Source organism: Impatiens glandulifera, chromosome 6 (assembly GCF_907164915.1).
Source record: "Impatiens glandulifera chromosome 6, dImpGla2.1, whole genome shotgun sequence".
NCBI classification, from domain to species: Eukaryota; Viridiplantae; Streptophyta; class Magnoliopsida; order Ericales; family Balsaminaceae; genus Impatiens; species Impatiens glandulifera.
Genome location: NC_061867.1, coordinates 8,802,613 through 8,822,855, shown reverse-complemented (window position 1 = coordinate 8,822,855; position 20,243 = coordinate 8,802,613). Strand labels below are relative to the sequence as shown.

The following is a 20,243-nucleotide window of genomic DNA, read 5'->3' as shown; positions in this document are numbered from 1 at the left end:
TCCATCAATTATTTTGTTTAATTTTGTAGTTTTGAATGATTACATCTTAGTTAAAGTGACACAAATTTTGTTTCAATTTCTTTTTTTAGTTTAATAAGTTAAGGGGGAATGAATATGAGATTCTGCCTAATAATTTCAAACTATGAAATATAATATTACATAAATTTAACTATTTGGTTCAAATTCAAATCAAAGAGACGTACACAATATTGCAATTACTCAGTAAGACAAAAGCAAATTTTGAATAATACTAAAACTATTGTCCAATTATTATTTTGGACCTAACTTATTAAATGTCATATATTTGAAATATATAAATTTGAACCTTACATTACGCAATTTAAAGGTCAACCCCATTCAAGAAAAGTTGGCTAAATTAGACCCCACCTTAAGACTAACTGTTGTTTAATGTTCAAAGTTTCTGCACAATGATAATTACGATATTCGATTTTCATTAAAAACGTCTTTCATCCCGCTGTTGCATAAAAAAGACTAAATTCCCAATATTTAAACAGGAAACCCTAATCTTGGTCCTTTCTTTACTAAGATATCAAGTTAAAACCTAAAAACAACAGACACATCACCAAGAACAGAGCGAAAATAAACACAAGATTGAACAACTTCAACAACAAGAACAAGAAACAAGCTTTGTCCATTGTAATCAAAGTGGGATAAAGAAAAATATCAGTTACTAAATTCTTGTCTGCATAGAAAATTCATAGAAAAATCGAGACATGCAACTAAGAAAAAGAATCGTTTTTCAACTAGGACTATGAATTACTTACTTTTAACTCTGATTTACAATTGAGTCAGTTCTTGACGATTCTCCATTGATTGTCTGAGAATTAACTCAGCCCTCCTTTTCTTATCATCCTTCTCATCATCCCTCGGAAACCAACCTCCCATTTTCGCCAAACCTTTCTTCTTCTGAATACTCAAATCAACAGATTTCCCTAATATCTTTTCACCCATTTTAATCTTCAACTTAACAGGCTGCCTAATCTTCACATTCGGAAGACACCTACTTTCCGATTCGCAAATCTCCCCTCCACTAATTGCTTCAATCGCAGGAATAAACATGTTCAAAGCCGAAACATTTCTCAAATCATCACCAACACCGTTTCTCTCTTCATCTTCAATCGGAGGAGCAGCAAGAAACATGTTATTAGTTTCATCTTCATTTTTTGAAGCTGTAACCAGCCTCTGCTGCAAACTAAGAAATGATCTTTCAGCTTTTCTTCTCTGTCTGGCTAACTCAATTTTATCCTCTCTAGGATCTGTTTGTCTTTCAGACCATATTGGTGTCGATTTATAAGTATGTTGGTCAGGAAATGCAGGTAACCAAGACGGGATATGTTTGGAAACAGGAATCTCACCCAATTGTTCAAAACTTGGCGCGGTTCTACAACTTCTACTAATAGGAAATCTCTGCAATGGCTGAGCGAAAGGAATTTCATCGACTGTTTCTACATAATCTATAATCTCTTTAAGCATGCCTGAATTAGCAAAAGAATGACCAATTTCTGATGCACCAGTAAACCCAGTTGATGAACTTAAATCTTCAAGCCCTTGTACAATATCAACTACATTACAATCAGTTCTACCTGATACATTAGCATAAAATTTCGATGTTTTTCCTAGGTCAAGAATGTAACGAATTGCAACATCTTCTAAAGCTTCAAGAGCTGATTCTCTATAACCCTGAAATCCAATACTATCACACAACTGAGCAATTGCGATTTTCGAAACTGCCCTACTGTAATCGTTTGCATTAATTCGTAATGAAGCGATTTCTTCACCCTTACTATCGTTTGTCACACTAACCACTTTATCTCCATCGCTCATGTTCAAATTCCAGTATCATTTATCCCACAAATCGTCAGATCAGAAATCTAGTTCAAAAGTAAAGCACAATTCTTTCTTCGACAAAACCCTAATTGCATTTTTGATAAAACGTTGGAACGCCGTAGAAGAAAGTGATTGGAATTACCTTACGATGATATCTTGCTTCTTCTTCTTCTTCTTCGTTGTTAGATCATTCTCAGAGATTTGAGCTTTCCAGTGGCGAATCAAGAAACAAGACAGTAACTTTCTTGAGAGATATACAATGTTTGAGGGATTAGAGTAGATGAAACAGTGAGAAAATGGGTATGGAATAAGGGTTTGTGAGATTACTTCAGGATTGCGAAGAACATCTTGCAATAGAAATTGAAAGATTGATGATTCGAAATGGAAGAGTCTTTGAGAGTGGTGTAAGGAATTCTTTATTTATAGAGAAGATTGAGAAGAGAAGCGTATTATAACATTTGTTCTGATTTTAAATGTTTATTATCACCCTCTATTTTATTTTAAATATTCAATTTTACCCATATATTATTAAATAATCAAATTATAGCCTATTGAACTTACCTACAAATATAAATTTATAAAAACAATAAATTTAGTTGTAAAATATTTTAAAACTATCCTTTTTCAGATATATATTATAAGAGTGTCAATTTATAATTTCATTTATTTTATTTGGATTTAATTAAAAAATGAAAAATTAAATTAAGTATATTATATATTTTAATTCAAATTATTTTAAATTAATTAGATATTCAAATTCAATCCTAATTAAACTAAATTTAAATTTAATCTAATCCAAACTTCATCTAGTTAATCAATTTTTGTAATTCGAATTCGGTTTGAATTAATAAGTCAATCTCAAATGATCACTTTAAGATAATCCAATTTCATATTTTCTTATCTAATTACTTAATTTTTATTTAATTTAATTATATAATATTTATTATGTTTAATTATAAAAATAATATTATTAAAATTTTAATATTATAATAATTATTTTTTATTTAAATAGTATTTTTATTTTTGCTAAAATATTTAATTAGTTACTTTCTAATCTTTTAATTGATTAAAAATTAGAAATTTAAAAATATATATTAAAAAAAATATATTTTATTTAGATAGTTTGGATAATCTTAATTCGATTCGAATTTAATTCAATCAAAACTTAATCCAATTCAATCTCAGTTTAATTCGAAATATTCAATCTTAATAAATATTTCATATTTGAATAAATATTTCATATTTGAATCAAATTGAATTTAAGATTAATCAATAATCAGGACTAATACTCCTTCCTAAGTGTGACATTTGTAATCATGTATAGCATGAAGTGGAGTAAAAACTGAATTATCCGGTTTAGAGATGGTTTTTCTCCGGTTTAACTAATAATTGGTCATAAATGAGATTATATTTATGTCGCAAATCGAACACTAATAAAAATTATGAATATATTTATTTATTATTCATATTTTATCTTAAAACGTATTAAATTGAAATGAATATTATTTATAGTGGTGGAATATCATACTAGTTTCCAACCTTTAATATTAATAATAACCTAAGTGAATATTTGGCAATTGAATTAGTTAAAAAATATAAGTGTGTTTAGAAACGCATAGTTTAGTTGAACGAACAAATATTATTAATAACATTATTTCATTTAAATTAATATCCAATAAGATATTTAAAACAAAAATAATTTTTATGTTAATTTTTTTTTAAATCGTTAAAATCTAGCTCCAGTTAAGGATTTTAAGGAATCATATAAATAATGAAACTAAATATGACATCAAATCAATTAAAATATTAAAGAAGAAACAAATATTATGGCAAAACATAAAATAAAAATAATGTTTACGAAGATCTTCAATAATCACATATTTTTTCGAACGAAGGTATGACGTTATAAATATTAGGTATCAATCTATTACAATATACAATCACAATGAATTTATTATGGAGTCAATGTTACATTTCTATTTTGTTTCAGTCCGGGTTTTTGGTGTATTTGATGACAAACATTTTTTTTCTTTTATGTTAATTAATTTCTAAAATAAAAAAATTAAACTTATTTATTTATAATAATACAAAATTTGCAAACAAGAAAGGCCGGCCCAGTCCATTTTCATTGGTCCATTTATGAGAAGCGGTTTAACCAAGAAGAAACCTTTGTTTTCATCTCCCCGTCGCCGGAAAAGACTCAGCACCTTCTCCAGTCGTAACCTATAAGCAATCTTACAATGGAATTCTCATTATAGCTTCAAAAACCAGAGATAATCAAAACGATCAAATCGCCGGCGACCGGAAAAGCAATGAATTCTCCTCCGTTCATCTCCATTCTCATCCTCGCCGTCGCTACAACCTTACTCCTATCACAATCCACAGCAGAAATCCGTTTTTCAAAGATACATAACGACGATAGATCAATAATCCCCTTAGATGACTTCGGTTTCACTCACACAGGTCATCTAAACCTCAATTTCTCCATAATCTCTCATTCAAATCCCACCGCCGATCTATCTCTCATCGGATTCTTCCTCTCAACTCGCGACGCCTGGTTTCACGTCATGGATCAGTTACAACAACACGAAATCAATTGCGCAATCAATTCACAATTCATCAAAAAAGTCATCACGTTCAACGAACTCAACCAACTCAACGAAGATCAACAACAACACTACACAAATCTATCAATCTCAGATTCAAATCAGTACACTATCGTATTCTGTAACTGCATCAAACTAAAGATCTCGATGAATATCCACACATCTATGTACAATCTGGATAGCAAATCAAATCGCGATTACCTCTCCGCCGGCAGAACAAATCTCCCTACAATCTACTCATTCTTCTTCATATTATACGTATTCGTTACCTGCATCTGGATTTACATCATCTATTCAAAACTCCTATCGGTTTACCGTATCCATTTCTTCATGCTCGCCGTCGTCATTCTCAAAACATTAAACCTCCTCTGTGAAGCAGAGGACAAATCATACATAAAGAAAACAGGTACATCACATGGCTGGGATATAATCTTCTACATCTTCAGTTTCCTAAAAGGAATCAGTCTCTTTACATTAATCGTATTAATCGGAACTGGTTGGTCATTTCTGAAACCCTACCTACAAGATAAGGAAAAGAAAGTGTTAATGATTGTAATACCATTACAAGTGATGGCGAATGTAGCTCAAGTTGTGATTAGTGAAAGCGGTCCGTATGATCAAGAAGCTTATACATGGAAACAAGTGTTCTTGTTAGTGGATATAATCTGTTGTTGTGCAGTTCTGTTTCCGATTGTTTGGTCGATTAAGAAATTGAGAGAAGCGGCTAGGGTTGATGGGAAAGCGGCGGTGAATTTGATGAAGTTGATGTTGTTTAGACAGTATTATATAATTGTGATTTGTTATATATACTTTACTAGGGTTGTGATTTATGGATTGGAGACGATTACTTCGTATAGGTATCAATGGACGAGTGTTGTGGCGGCGGAAATGGCGACTTTGATGTTTTATGGGTTTACTGGGTTTAATTTTAGACCTAAATCGCATAATCCTTATTTTGCTATTGATGATGATGAAGAGGATGAAGCTGCTAATGAAATTTTGAAGCTTGAAGATGAATTTGAACTGTGAATTTGATAAAGATGGATCTTTGTAGTTCGATTAGCCAGGTTTGTTTTCTTCTTCTTCTTCTTATATTTCAATCGATTGGTAGAAATAAGAAAGGAATTATTCATTCTTCTTCATCTTCATCTTCTTCGTTGGTTCAAAAATTGACTGTGTAAAGAAGTATAAGTGATTTGAAAATGGATTTGTTCTTGCTCAAACATTTTATTTTTTATATTCCTTATAAGAAAAGTTTTTTTTTTTTAAGTTATATTAAAATATGTAAATAAATTCTATAACTTTTTCAAATGAAAAATTGTTAAAAAAAATAAAGTCTGATGAGGATCGGGTCAATGAGATTTCGGAGAGAGATTATTTATTGTTAAAGTTATACTAAACGAGATTTTGTGATATTGAATTTCAGCAAATTAATAATTTAAATACCGAAATTAAGATAATTGATAATAAAAAAACATTTAGTTAGTTGTTAGGATTAAATTAGTAATATTTATATTTTATTTATTTATAAATTTTACGTAGATAATTAATTAGTAGTGTTAACTGAAATTATTAAAACAAAATTTCTCGTTATTTTGGCCAGCTTTTCTTTATTAAAAAAATAAAAATAAAATAATAAGTAATTTAAATTATAAAATTTGAAAAAGGAGTTTGAAATTTGGTAGTTTTAATTGATAAAAGTTAATTCTCAATTAAATCAAATAAGAGTCCCATAACATTTTAAAAATTAATTAGTAAATAAGAGAGGATAACGTCTAAAAAAAATTAATAATGGTTGATTTTGATATCAAATTGCATAAATAATTTATAAAAATTAAACTACCAATAGAAAAGATTAAAGAATTTCGTATTTTTGTTGAGGATTCCTCCAAAGATGAACTCATTTGAGTTTTTGAACGATGACCATTGAAATAGAGCAAGCCGAACGAACTAATAAAACGATATCGGAAGAATCTCTAACAAAAGATTTTGAACAGCAGTTAAAATTATCTTTAACCGAAAGTTGATAAGCAACACTGAAAAAGGTCCGGCCAAATGAAAATAAACAATCTACATATATGAGCAAAATAATGAAAAATTCATACAAATAATTCCTAATGGGAATGGAAATATACTTATAAGAGGTCTCTCATATGAAAAATCAAATCACGTAACTTTTTATTGAAAAAATGAAAATTAACTTAAGATATGATTATTTTGTCTCTTATGTTGCTAAAAAAGGGAAAGACGCGGCATCGAGAAAAGATCAACAACACAATCAAAAGTATGAACAACAAATGACACACCGATGATTGAGAATATTATTAAGACTATAAAAATCCAAAATGAAAAAAACAATATGATTAAATAGGATGTAAAATTAAACAAAATACAACATCAACTCAAATCTGAATAATGAAAAGAAAAACAAGGTTCTACAATGCTTTAAATAAAATTTATTTTTCTAAATAGAGAAAATAATTTTAATTTGACAATTAAGTCTTTATGACATTCAAAATTACTTTTACAACTTAAAACTAAGATTTAATAAATTATATATTATGATTAATTTTTTTTTACCAAACTTTGTAACGACATAATTTAAAACAAATTTGAAACAGACTATTATTTTGAATTGATAATTTTACACAACACTTGTTAAAACAATCTTCATTAAAAAATAATGATACAATCCTTAGTCCTTATCAATACAAATTTGTGAAAACAAAATGTGAAGTGTAGAAATATAGTAGATATAAGTATAACTAGGACTAATAGCAAGATATAATTTTTTTTTTTATAATTTAAATCTAACTTAGATAGGGTCCATCCTTAATTTTGGGCTGCCCAATAGTTAGATCTTATTAAAAAAAAATTGAATAAGTTTATCCCCAATTAGCATAAATAATAGTTTGTCTTTTGAGATTATAAATAAATACAAAATATTTTATTGGGCCTTTCAAATAGTTATTAGTATAAGGTAGGGCTAGGTTCACGGCGTCCCTACTTTAGTAGTTCGATTATTATATCTAAACCCTAATAAATCTATATCGTACTTTATTTTTATATAAAAGTTAGGCTTGAGTTAATTGGAATTAAAATTATATTAAAAATTTTATATTAAATTATAATTCAATTTTTATATTTAAAAAAATATATATTAAAATATTAATTTCACAACATATTATATAGAGTTCAAGTTTTGAGAGATTTATCTACGGTTTGATTCTTATTAATTATCAGGTTAACTTTTTAAATAAAATAAAAAAATCATTTCTATATGTTAACTTCAAATATTTAGAAAAACAAAATATTGTCCGTCATTTTAACTTCTTAAATTAAAAAAAAATTATATAAATTCAAAATGTTAAATTACTAAATTAAAAAGAATATTAGTTTGTTAAAAACCGATTGAACATGTTGTAAATGATAAAATAATATGATATTTTGTTTGAAAAATATAAAAATAAATAAATATTAAAATTACAATTTCGAACTAAGTGAAAATGAGCATTATAAAATTGTAGTTAAACGAAAATATAAAAAATCTAGTTAATCTAGTTTATATATATATATATATCAATGCATTTAATAAATTTAATAAGTTAATAATAAGCATATGAAGAAGGAACAATAGTAAAGATTAACATATAATAAATATGATTTAGCAAATGCAAAATTGGAACCAACTGATTCAATCAATACCATGATTCATTGATGAAGAAGGAAAAAAGTAGCAATTTCAAATCCATTTTAGGATGGATGTTTGTGGAATGAAAAACAACGATAACTAAAAAAACTACACATTTGTATCCAGCCGACTTGAAAAAGACTCAAAACGCCATTCGAAACTATCCTCTTGTGATGAATAACTCATAAGAACCCTTGTCTATAAATATAGATAAATATATGATTTGGGATGATAATATATTAATGATAATCAGCAAAGCTTTCTCAAAGAAATACAACAAACGAAAAGATTTCACTGCATCGGTGCGCGAGGAGGAGCTCGTGGTCTAACAGGAGTCTTCGAAGGGCTCACCCTATATAATTCAATCATCAAATAAGTTATTATCGATAACAAACTATAAACATTTGATCATATTCAGCTGAAAATTAATGAACCTTATTGCTAGTGAACCCAAAACCGCGCCACTGCAATTCAGAGCTGCAATTGCACTTTCGGCCTGCAGAATCAGACCTTATGTTTGTTAATAAGCACAATGAAATCAAAATCACTTTACTTTAATATGGATCATGCTTCAAAAACAACATTTTTTTATACCATAATCTCGAAACAAAATATCAGTTTTCAAATCATCTTTTATTTTACATACTATATAGTATACAAGGATCATATTCCAGGCCAACCATTACTCAAATTTTAAAAATGATCAAGAATGGTAAAAAGCAACTATGGAATGAACACACAATTATATAATTTTTTTTTTAATTAAGGAGAACTAGCATGACATCCCACTGTTATGACTCTACGTTTCTAGTGGGAATCAAACTCGTGACCAAAAGGACTCTTAGGTCGACTATTTCCACTGAGCCACTCTAGTGGGGTCTGGGATGAATACAAAACTATGTTCACAAGTATTTGAAAAAAAATAAACAACTGTGAGAATTGGCTTGTTCCATTCATCATAACTAAGGATATTACACATTACAACATCTCATGATAAATACTGCATAAATTTTTTGAGTTGGCGTAACAGTGACTTAATTCATAGTCTTGAAGATTAATATAACAGAATAAAGCACAAAGGCATAAGAATTATATTCATTTGTCAAATAAATCACTTGGCTGGTGGAATAAAAATGATTTTCCAAATTATTCAAGATCTGCACTATGTAACTCTAGGTTACCAAGGAGAAGCTTACATAAACCAGTATATCATACAAGTGAAGTTTAAAACTTCGAAAGAAAAATTCAAAGCACAAAGATCATGTTCAATCTCTTCAAGTAAATTAATGAAATTATGTACCCATCTCCAAAAGGTTGTAGTTCTTTTAAGTGATTTTAGTCAATAAGTAATCTCTTATTTAGGAATACTATTATGATGTAGTAATTGATTTTGGATAATTTCATGCGATTAGGAATTAACTTTCTACCTAGAAAAGAATCAGTGTTTTCTTTTGGAATATAAGATAATGATACTTAGAGCATATGTTCCAATGATCTCTTCAAATGAGAATCATAAACCAGATCAAGAAGAAACATGACTATGTATAGTGATCTAAAATGAGTATTTTAATTACCATGACAAACTCCACAAAAGCAATACGGGTTGAATGATGATAGTCACCCAGCAGCCTCAATCGATAAACCTGTAGAAAACAAGATATCCCATAACTTACTGGAGATGAAATAAGAATAAAATTAGCTCTAATGTATGAAGTTGTTGTTTGTGCTGATTAGGCTTTATTTGATACTTTTGTATAGAACTGATGAAATCCATGATGTATATTTTGCCTTTATGAAAATGAGAACTGAGCATATTCAACATCTCATTATACGTTTCATTATTAATACAAGGAAAAAACTACTAACCTCGCCACAAAAAGACTCGAAAAAGAGCTTAACATCAGCTTGAGTAATCTGCACCATAAAGAGAAAACAAATTTAAGAGGTTTGCCAAACAACGATGGCTGATAAACTAAGACCTAAGTTAGAAGATGAATGACCTTCTTGTCAATGTTAGTACAATATATGGTCCTAGAGCACATCTCTCTTTCATCTTCAGACTGGGGCATCAAAAATCAGTTAAGCCATGGTTAAATGCAATTATTTGTATTAATCATGAACATGCATTCAATTTCAAACTAACGCTTTCCAATTTCTATCAATAACTTATTAGAAGAAGCAATAACATCATTTTAACATCATACTCGTGGCAAAAATGTTGGATTAACGGGTGCAATTGCAGTTTTGGATGGCAAGATTCTGACTGGATAATAACAAAGCAAAGCACCAGCCATACTCAAGGCATTCCTCGCACCTTCTGCATTTATTGAAAAAATCTATATAAGCCAACATTAATTGCATTTCCATAAACATAAGTAGACATTTAATTTTGCAATGAATGATGTTACCTTCATCAGTAAACTCAACAAAGGCAAAACGTAGAACAGATTTAGGGTCACCACATATACGACAATCTACCACCTTGAAAAAATAGACAAAGCAATTCAGAATCGAATTATCAATCAACATATAGTCTGTCTATATCACAAGATTCAAATTACATGTCCACAGGGAAGGAAAAATGTTGCAAGCTGTTCTTCTGTAACCTGGTAAGATTAGGCAATCGCATTATTATATGTCGAAACACATTTTTTATGGAAGAATATACCTAATTCAGCAACAACAACAACAGTTTACCTGATTATGAATGTCGGATACATATACTGTCTTCCTTATCGCATCTTCTTGCTGAGCCATGCTTGTGCGACTATTCGTAGTGCGTTTTCCATTGCTGTTACTATTCTTCTTCTGATAAATGGAATTGAAAACATGAGCTCAGTTTTTGTTCTTAAGATTCCAATAATCTCAATTTCATACAGTTATCTTGTTCTTACCCGTCTAACAGTGTTTCCATTGACAATAACAGATTTAGGGGATTGCATCAGATAATTGCTAGCGAAAGCGAGATGAACACCGGCAGATGGTTGTGCTCGAGGTGTTGTGAGCGACGGCGGGACAAATTCCTTAGCCAAAGGATTTAGTTTAGAGAACATTTCTTCCAAATTCATCATCTCATTCTTACAATCCTCTCCATTATCATCTCCTCCTCCATTTATCTTCATCTCGTTAACAAGTTGGTGATTCTGAACACCGGTCTGAACTAGATCCACCGGTTTTACATCGCCGTTCGAGTGAGAAGTCGTCTCCGTCTCCAACTCCGGCGGCGGCGATACGTTATCCTGCTGCTGTCGTTTATCCTCCTCCTCCGCCTCAGGAGTAACGATCACGTGAAACTTCTCCGTCTCGTCATTTGATCTCAAAGGAGAACTACCGTTCAACTGCATCACAGTAGTGCGATTTATATGAGCCTGATCAATATCGTTTGATGCGTACGATTCCGCAGGGTTAGATGAAACAACATTGATTCCAGCATTCTCCACAATCGCCATGGATAATGTTTCGACAGTGGAAATCGTTCGAAATTTCTAACTCAAGAGAAAATAAGGAAGAATCGGTCAATCTAACATCATATTTTCGTCTATAAACAATCAAATCAAAATCTATAAACGATGAACAGATTAATTGATATGCATTTTTGCTTAGAATCTTCAATTATAGATTGAAGATTGAAATGAAGATTTCTTACTTACATCTGTTGTTGTTCTTGATGATGAGATGAAATTAATCCATGAACAAAGGCACCGCTTCTTGAAGAAGATCAAAAAAGACAGAGAGAGAATTTCTCAGTTTATTATTATCAGCATTTAATTTTACTGATTCAAATAAAATTGACAGATCAATATTTTAATAAATTAATTCATTTAGAAAAAATAAAATAGTTATTTCACATTCATTTCTATCACTCTCTCACCTATATGAAATTATTTGAAAACTATAAATTATTATTTCAATCAAAATTTGTTATTAAAATTATTCTAAATGATTAAATCATAAAATAGTTTATAATTATTAAAATTATTTGATTACATTGACCATTTTTTAAAATAAAATAATGAATTAAATAATTTCATCAAATTATATTATGAAAAAAATAATTTTTTTAGTTAAATTTATTTGACGTGAGTTGTGTGAATTATTATTAATAATTTCATTTTGTTGAATTAAGAAAAAAGTTAGGCATGATCTAAACTTTAATTTAGAGACTTGTTAGTACAAATCTTAATGATAAGAGATTTTTAATTTTCTGAATTATTAAAATATTTAAATTGTTTAATTATCTACCAAATTATTATAATTTATTTATTCATTTTTTATAATATTAAATAAAATTTTAATTAAACTTTCTAATAAGCTAATGTAACATTTTGGTTATTTGATGATTGTTTTAATGAATTTGTAAAAAATAAAATAAAAAATCATTGAAGTAAGTTATTTGAGTTTTTTATTTGTTAAAGTACTATCATAATCTTTTATATTTAATTTTTTTAAGTTAAATAAAATTATTTTAATATTTAAGTAGATAAAATAAGTGATTTAATGGTTAAAATGATAATGATGTGATAAGAGATAATACATTAAAAAAATAGTAAAATTCCGAAGAGTTCTAAGATATAGTTTGAGATAGGTTTTAAGATGTTTTTAGATATTACTATGATTATTTCATCTATCACGGTATAATCATTCTAACAATCAAATCACCTTCTCATCGACTTAAATACTAAAATAACATTATTTTATCTTTAAAAAAAAAATTTTTTAAACATAGAAGGACATTATAATAATTTAACAAATAAAAAATTTAAATAACTTACTTTTTCATCTAACAATAGTATGTTATTACAGAATTTTTTAAAAAAAAAACACAAATAACCAAAATGTTACAAACCCTAAATCAAATGTCACCTTAACTCCAAAGTCTAAACAAAAACAAATAATGAGAAAAAAAAAAGTAAAGACCTTCTAGAGGGATTGAAATGTCTTTGTTGGTGCATTTAAGTATAATATATTGATTGGTTCTTTCAAGCAGTGGTGCCATTAGATGATTTTGAATCATTTTTCATAAAAAAAAATAAAAATAAAAATAAAATAAATTTTTTATATTATATTTGATATTTATTTATTTTATAAAATAAAACAATTTATAATGATGAGTTTAAATGACGAGCAATCAAATTATTATAGCAACTAAATTAAATTGAAAAAATATTCACTATGCCGGATATAAGGCGGTATATAAATTTTTGTATTATATAATGATCAAACTAATCTTATTTATACTTAAAAATATATTAATTAAAATTATAATGTAATAAACAAATTGATAAATATATTAATTTAATAATAATCTCTTAATAATATTATTATGTTTGTATTTTAATGAATTTTGTTTATTAATAACAAAATTAATTAATTAATTTATATATTTGTAAAATTTTGAATTATTTAAAAAACAAATTATAAAAAAGTTAATGCATTGATATAATTATAAAATAATACAAAAACACTTATATTTGCCTTGTATTCAGACACAAAATACAATAAAAATAACTATTTAAGAGTAATAATAAAAATATAAAACTTTATAAAAGATAAATGAGTTCATCGTCTCTACCAATTTTCAAGAGAAATCACTCTTACCTTAACGATTATAACCGTTGTGGAAAAAATGAATCGGTGACCGCAATCACTAAATTATTTAAAATATAAAAAATATATATATATATATTTAATATATATATATATATATTTAATATATATATATATTTAATATATATATATATTTAATATATATATATATTTAATATATATATATATATGAGGCTAAAATTACATTTATGCTAGAAAGTGACACTTTTTCAAATCACCCCAAACAATTATGATAAAATATTATTTATTTATAAAAAGATGACGGTAATAAATTAGAGTGGTTAAGATATATAACCATACAAATATTATAAAAACACGAGTTTTTACATTGTCATTAAACATACCCGAAACACAACGAAATTAATCATTTAAAAAACAATAACAATGTAAACAAAAAAAATTCACCAACAAATAAACAAACCTGACATAAAATATAACATTATCGAGCTCAAAAATTCTCAATAAGATCAATAAGTTCACCGACTACCTTCACCGATTTTTCAGAAAAAAATCTCTCATATTAGAGTTTATGAACAATTGAAAGAATAAGTAATATGAAAAGAGAGAGCAAATGAAATTTTAAGAGGAAATATACTCTATTATGACTCTGGGCCATTTCATTTATCTTTTATAGTGTTACACTTTTAAGATATGAACAAAAATACTTTAATAACAAATAATAAAATCGCTACAAACAAATTAAACTAATATCAGTTATATAACTTATTTTACGGCTCATTTACAACTCATAACTAAATTTAATTCCTTCTTTATTCAAAAACGAATTAGTTAACCACGGGTCCACGATTATTGAACGTTCTACAATATCATTTTAGTCAAACAATTCAACAAAAAAAAATAAAAATAAACTCAATCAAACCGAACTCATTTATATTTAAATCAAATAATAACATCTTATACCATTTTCATATCTTTAGGTGGAACTAGTTTTGGAAAAGAATCAATTGAAAAACAACAAATTTGTTTGGAAAAATTCGTAGTCCCATACCCAATTATTTGTTATCAATTGACCCACATTCAATCAATAGTATTATCTTTGTTTAAATAATAAAAGTTTTTTTTTTTCTAAAAACACTTTAACCAGTTATATAATTTTAATTAAAAAAATTATATATAAATCATAAATTAAAATTAAAAAAATATAAAATATTCAAGGATATATTTGCACAATTAGAAAAGATAAGGGACTTTCTCGGTTATTTTCATATGAAAATGAATGAACCGGTAGTAGGGTTTACCGGTTCAACATATGCCGACATTATCACACATTCATTAATTAGTATTCAGATAGATTCGATAGGGTTTCACCGCAGATCGAAGATTTGTGAAGAAAGCGTAACCCTAGGTTGACGACGACGACGCAGAGAAGAAAGCCAATCCAAGAGCCGGCGGACGGACTTATCTCTCACTTAAAGGTGTTTCTTTGATCTTTCTCTTTCTCTATATTCTTATCTCTAACTAGGGTTCTTCCAGACTTGATTTGAGGTCTTATATACGAGTTTATCTCGGTAAAGCTTCACAATATCTGGTTATCTATTAAGAATTTGAATATAGAAACTGGATTTGTTCAGAGATGCGGACCATGTGTGTATACATTGCTTGTTCTTATAGATGTATCAGTAGTAGCCCTTGAATACATATGAAATCTTCATGGAATTATTTGAAAAAAATCAAAGATCTTGTTTAATAATAACCTATTTTTTGGGGTAAAACTACTAAAATGTTATTTTATGTTTAAATTTATAAAAAGTAAAATAAGGGTAATTTAGTGTTTTGGATTATGTATTAAGTGATTTGATAGTTGATGTCATAAAGGGTTTTCTTTGCAATCAAGCTGAAGAGGCTAACCGCTAAAGAATTCCAATGTATAATTGTCCGATTTATGAAGCTCATTAATGACTGATTTTAGGCCTTGTTTGGAGTTGCTTGCAACCAAAATCATCTCTTGATTTTAATCAAGGCCATGGCTAATCCCTTAATTGACATGATCAGAATAATAGGTTTGTGTTGTAAAGATCTTGATGTCTTTTATTTTATTATGATGGTGGTGATGGTATTACTCGATAGACAAGGCTATTGTAACATTTGTGGTTATTAATTGTGTCCAAATGTCTTTCGTTAAAATTTCTCTTTGGATGTTTACTGATCAATCTCAAGAGACTTCATTTAATTTCCATCAGAATCATTAAGTGAAAAAATAAGTAAGGATCAGTTACCATTATCGTTGTGCTTGAGATCTTTTATTTTTCAACGAGAAACTATATTCATGATGTTTTAGCGACTTCCTTGAAACTCAGGATACACTGGATACACCTGTATTTATGGTTTTGCATGAATGCAGTTGTATAATGAGTTAACAGTTCTGTAATTCTACAGTCATTGTAGTTCTGTGAGTTCTTTTCATATCAGTCAGTTTTTTTTTTCCGGTTTCATGCAATTCTTCTACTGCATGTGTGTTTGGGATCTTGGTTTGAGCTCTATTTGTCATCTAGGCAATTTTTTCCTAGAAAGTGTCTGAATCCTAGGGTCCTAGAATGTATTTGTGTTGCATGTGGGCTGCATAAGGAGAAGACCTCACCACACTTTCACTCTTTCCCATAATGACTAGTTCTGCTTTGTTCAATAGGCATCCTAGTCTTTTGGACATATTGCATATTTACCCATCATATTGAAAACAAAGATTCAATGGTTGAGGTAGATGCATACATCAATGAGGATCTTTCATCTTCTCATAACACAGATGCTTTCTTTATGATAGATGTCAAGCGCTTGGACAAAAATGAGCTTTTGGAATGAATAGGGAATGTAAATGGGGAGTGGGAGAGATCAGGGTGGAGTTTTGGTTGTTTGTTTATAGTTGGAGGTTCTTGATCACTCTAGAAGATCTCCATCTGCAAAATTTTAAAGATGATGAAGAGATTGATTTTTTTTGAAACAAATTATAGCTGTGGAGCTTTTTGGAGAATATTGCCAATGGAGCTTGTGCAGCACTGCTCACCTAAAGGATTGCTCTCTTGGTTGGCTTAATGGTGTTTGTTTTTCTAAATTCAGTAATTTCAAAAAAATTAAAGGGCTACAAACATTGATATTAATAATATATTTCCAGGAAAATATTAGATTTTTCTTGTTAGGTTTGTGTTTTACGAAGTTATGAATTCTTTGTGCAGGGGTTAATATTTGCTCAATAGCTGAAAATGAGCAGCGGTCGCTTTTCTAGGATGATTTACGTTGGAAATCTCCCTGCTGATATAAAGGAGTGGGAAGTCGAGGACATATTTTACAAGGTTTTGATCAAACAATTCTGTTGTAGTACATTGTTTCATCTGGGCTTATTACTAGTTATGATGTCTTTGTCAAATCAATTCTATCATTTGGCATGGTTGGGATGCAAAGTAACCTATGACCATAGAATAGCATGTCATGTAAATTACATTTTATTAGTTCATCATTGTCATGACATATGTTGTTTAAATATGCATTATTCATACACATAGTTCTGGAATAAAGGATGCAAGTGGTGTCAGTACAATTTTGAATTGTGTTATTTTGAATCAATATTGCATATGGAGTTAGCAAGTACCATTAACTTGTAATTTGAATTAGATAAGATTAACTAGCATCACTAATGAATTTGACCTATTGTTCGGGTAAGTTCCATTATAGTTTATTATATTTGTATCTATGTTTAAAAATCGATCAATATTATTCAAGTAATATTCCTTCCATTGTTCTTAGGGAAACATCTTTGTATATAAATAATTTATTGCAATATAGGATTTTAAAACATATAATATCATTGCTGTTGTCCAATGACTGGAAAAGAAATGTTGTTTTCTTAATCTTAATTTATATTGCAGATGTCACATGTTTGAGAAAATGATAACATGATTTTGGAATTGGATCTACAAAGGAAAGCTATCATTAAGTGTAGATTATGTTATGTATTGTTTACAATTTGTAATATCTATTCTCGGTTGAAATCAACTTCTTGATTTTAGTTCTAACCTTCCATTTTCTTTATTATGTTCCTTTATCCTACAGTATGGCCGCATATTGGAAGTTGAACTAAAAATCCCTCCACGTCCTCCTGCTTATTGTTTTGTGGAGGTATAGCTCTCTCAGTTTAATATTACCTCAGTAGAAGTGCATTTAGACCTATGTGAAAGGGTTTCCTAACTTGAGTTGGCCCCTTGCTTGATAGTTTGAGAGCTCTAGGGATGCTGAAGATGCAATCAGGGGCCGAGATGGCTACAATTTTGATGGTTGCCGTTTGAGGGTAATTATATCTTCAACTGTTTTTTCTTTGTTATTGTTGTAAATTATCTAAGTAGTACTCTTGACTTGTCAATTTCTTGCACCTGTTTTTAAGGTTTGTTCTTCAAAAATCTAACAGATCTTTCTTTAACCTTCATTCTTAATTAGGTTGAGCTTGCTCACGGTGGTAGAGGGCCATCCTCATCGGGCGATCGTCGTAGTAACTATGGTGGTGGTGGCGGAGGCGGGGGTGGAGGTGGGGGTGGTGGAGGCCGTAATGGCATTTCACGCCACACTGAATTTCGAGGTGGAGCAATTGTTAATAATTTGAATTTCAGTTATAATTTTGAATGACCCTTCTCTTTAATGCAATTTTCTATCTTACTATTCATATAGTTATTGTTCGGGGACTTCCTTCATCAGCTTCCTGGCAAGATTTGAAAGTAAGGCTATTTTAATATGTTTCTATGACTAGTATTATTCACATAGTGAACCCTGAGGTTTTTGACATGAATGGGATTATTATTTCAGGATCATATGCGAAAAGCTGGTGATGTGTGCTTTGCTGAAGTTTCTCGTGATAGTGAGGGTATGATGCACTAATTGAGACATTTTTCTAGTTGCAATTATATCTTTCATTCTTCCTGTGTTCCATTTTCTTTATTTTATGAAAAGTATATTTATGGATTAAATACTTTTTCTTTGGACTTCAGTGGTGCCTGATTGACATATCAAACATGTATTTGTTTCCTTTTATTGTTTCTCCAGGAACATTTGGTCTAGTTGATTATACTAATTATGAGGATATGAAGTATGCTGTAAGTTTATACTTCTGTTAATTTCAATTTTTTTTTTCATGTTCCTTGTTTTTTTTAATCATAAACTGTAAGCTCCTTGTTCCGAGCTATTTCACCAGCATGTGGTATGACACTATTAATTTGGTCCATTCTATCGGTTTTGCAGATCAGGAAGTTAGATGACACAGAGTTCAAAAATCCTTGGACAAGGGGCTATATCCGGGTATTCAAACTTCTAAGTCATTTGTTTTGTTCGTCTTCTTATTTTTGTTAGAGTTTGCAATTTTTTCAGCAAAAAGTACAATTACAGCATCTGTTTTTGCTTCCACCTGTTTTCAAACATTCAAAACCTGTTTATTAAATCTAGAGATTAGGATTTGGTTTGATATAGATAAGTAACCCTTGATCTTTACCCCTACTGAGGCAATTGAATCACAAATTCAATCAAAGGGGCTAAGAGATTCTGTATGTGATGGCATGCTTATAGATTCTGGATGATGACAATTTCTTACATAATGAGGTTTTTGTGTGTTGGAAATAGGTGAAGGCATATGATAGAAGTCCATCACGAAGCAGAAGCAGAAGTAGAAGCCGAAGTCCAAGGAAGAAGAGAAGGTATATACAGCACACTTATAAACTTTTTATTTGTCAGTTTTGCGTTGTTAGATTTTATGGAAGTATCTGAAATTTTGAGTGGTGAATATAAATGAATCTTGCAGCAAGTCTTTGGAACGATCGGTTTCTAAGTCACCATCAAGATCTAGATCTGCATCTCCTGTCAAACCGGCCAGGTAAGGAACTTTTGCACAAGTTCAATTTTCACGAAATCTGTTGTTGAAATTTTGGTTCCTTTACAGACTAAGGTCCAAGTCTAGGTCCAGGTCCAGATCCAAATCGAGGTCCGGATCTCCTCGTCAGGTGGCTATCCCAAAACATAACATAATTTATTTCAAATATTGCGATCCATATGATTTCAGATATAATTATGCGGTTTGTTATTGCAGGCTCGGTCAGGGAGTGCTTGATTGATGATTCTAATAATTGAGGTGGTGACAATTTAGCTATTACTTAAATGTGGGCACTTTTTGTGAAACCTCTAATATTATTAGTCTTGTTATTTGTGGTGTTTTGGAGAAACCAGAACTTAGACTACTTAAATTCTTGTTTAGAAAAATATATTTGTTGGTTGAATTGCTAGTATGTTTTGTTTATTGAAGAATTTGAGATTTATCTTTGTTTTTTAACAATTTTTTAGTACCACTAAATTTCTTTCACCATTATTAAAATCACAAATATTATGTTTGGAAACACCCAAATGTGGGCTAAAATAGTTATATTTTTTTTAATGTATTTCGTTTGAATTAGATAATATTTTGAAATATACCCTTTTAAAAATATTTTATGTATATTTGTGTAAAA

The 20,243-nt window shown here is 29.2% G+C and overlaps 4 protein-coding genes across 8 annotated transcripts; 2 read left to right on the top strand and 2 right to left on the bottom strand.

Annotated features, from left to right (window-relative positions):
- Window positions 1–601: 601 nt before the first annotated feature.
- LOC124941715 (transcription initiation factor TFIID subunit 8-like) lies at window positions 602–2,250 on the bottom strand. The gene has a single exon (XM_047482064.1). It carries the CDS (start codon window positions 1,843–1,845, stop codon window positions 799–801), a length of 1,047 nt encoding a protein of 348 aa, XP_047338020.1. The 5' UTR covers window positions 1,846–2,250; the 3' UTR covers window positions 602–798.
- A 1,768-nt stretch (window positions 2,251–4,018) lies between these two features.
- On the top strand, window positions 4,019–5,660 carry LOC124941736 (protein CANDIDATE G-PROTEIN COUPLED RECEPTOR 7-like). The gene has a single exon (XM_047482085.1). It carries the CDS (start codon window positions 4,161–4,163, stop codon window positions 5,481–5,483), a length of 1,323 nt encoding a protein of 440 aa, XP_047338041.1. The 5' UTR covers window positions 4,019–4,160; the 3' UTR covers window positions 5,484–5,660.
- A 2,487-nt stretch (window positions 5,661–8,147) lies between these two features.
- Window positions 8,148–11,907, bottom strand: LOC124941405 (polyadenylate-binding protein-interacting protein 12-like). Its single transcript, XM_047481725.1, has 11 exons — window positions 11,796–11,907; window positions 11,040–11,630; window positions 10,843–10,953; window positions 10,707–10,751; window positions 10,554–10,626; window positions 10,350–10,462; window positions 10,146–10,205; window positions 10,012–10,059; window positions 9,720–9,788; window positions 8,580–8,641; window positions 8,148–8,497 (listed from the first exon to the last, which is right to left on the bottom strand). The coding sequence occupies exons 2-11, from the start codon at window positions 11,592–11,594 to the stop codon at window positions 8,437–8,439; spliced, it is 1,197 nt and encodes a 398-aa protein (XP_047337681.1). The 5' UTR covers window positions 11,595–11,630; window positions 11,796–11,907; the 3' UTR covers window positions 8,148–8,436.
- Window positions 11,908–15,040: 3,133 nt separating this feature from the next.
- On the top strand, window positions 15,041–20,071 carry LOC124942250 (serine/arginine-rich splicing factor SR34A-like). 5 transcript variants are annotated; one of them, XM_047482713.1, is made up of 14 exons: window positions 15,048–15,188; window positions 16,532–16,790; window positions 16,941–17,057; window positions 17,815–17,880; window positions 17,975–18,049; window positions 18,196–18,334; window positions 18,424–18,470; window positions 18,559–18,616; window positions 18,796–18,845; window positions 18,991–19,047; window positions 19,366–19,439; window positions 19,544–19,615; window positions 19,682–19,742; window positions 19,829–20,071. In XM_047482713.1, the coding sequence occupies exons 3-14, from the start codon at window positions 16,968–16,970 to the stop codon at window positions 19,847–19,849; spliced, it is 810 nt and encodes a 269-aa protein (XP_047338669.1). In that variant the 5' UTR covers window positions 15,048–15,188; window positions 16,532–16,790; window positions 16,941–16,967; the 3' UTR covers window positions 19,850–20,071. The 5 variants fall into 5 exon arrangements, with proteins under 5 accessions (XP_047338668.1, XP_047338669.1, XP_047338667.1 ...); XM_047482711.1 differs by having other exon boundaries at window positions 16,532–16,802; XM_047482715.1 differs by having other exon boundaries at window positions 15,061–15,188; window positions 16,719–16,790.
- Window positions 20,072–20,243: the final 172 nt, after the last annotated feature.

Bases quoted from the DNA above. Each gene is read 5' to 3' on its own strand.
- LOC124941715 (XM_047482064.1), bottom strand. From the start codon at position 1,845: ATGAGCGATGGAGATAAAGTGGTTAGTGTGACAAACGATAGTAAGGGT.
- LOC124941736 (XM_047482085.1), top strand. From the start codon at position 4,161: ATGAATTCTCCTCCGTTCATCTCCATTCTCATCCTCGCCGTCGCTACA.
- LOC124941405 (XM_047481725.1), bottom strand. From the start codon at position 11,594: ATGGCGATTGTGGAGAATGCTGGAATCAATGTTGTTTCATCTAACCCT. The intron at 10,627-10,706 runs GTAATTTGAATC...TATTTTTTCAAG, and splicing joins TTTTCCTTCCCTGTGGACAT to GTGGTAGATTGTCGTATATG. The intron at 10,206-10,349 runs GTATGATGTTAA...TTGATGCCCCAG, and splicing joins ATCCAACATTTTTGCCACGA to TCTGAAGATGAAAGAGAGAT.
- LOC124942250 (XM_047482712.1), top strand. From the start codon at position 16,968: ATGAGCAGCGGTCGCTTTTCTAGGATGATTTACGTTGGAAATCTCCCT. The intron at 19,616-19,681 runs GTAAGGAACTTT...GTTCCTTTACAG, and splicing joins TCTCCTGTCAAACCGGCCAG to ACTAAGGTCCAAGTCTAGGT. The intron at 19,743-19,828 runs GTGGCTATCCCA...TTGTTATTGCAG, and splicing joins GGTCCGGATCTCCTCGTCAG to GCTCGGTCAGGGAGTGCTTG.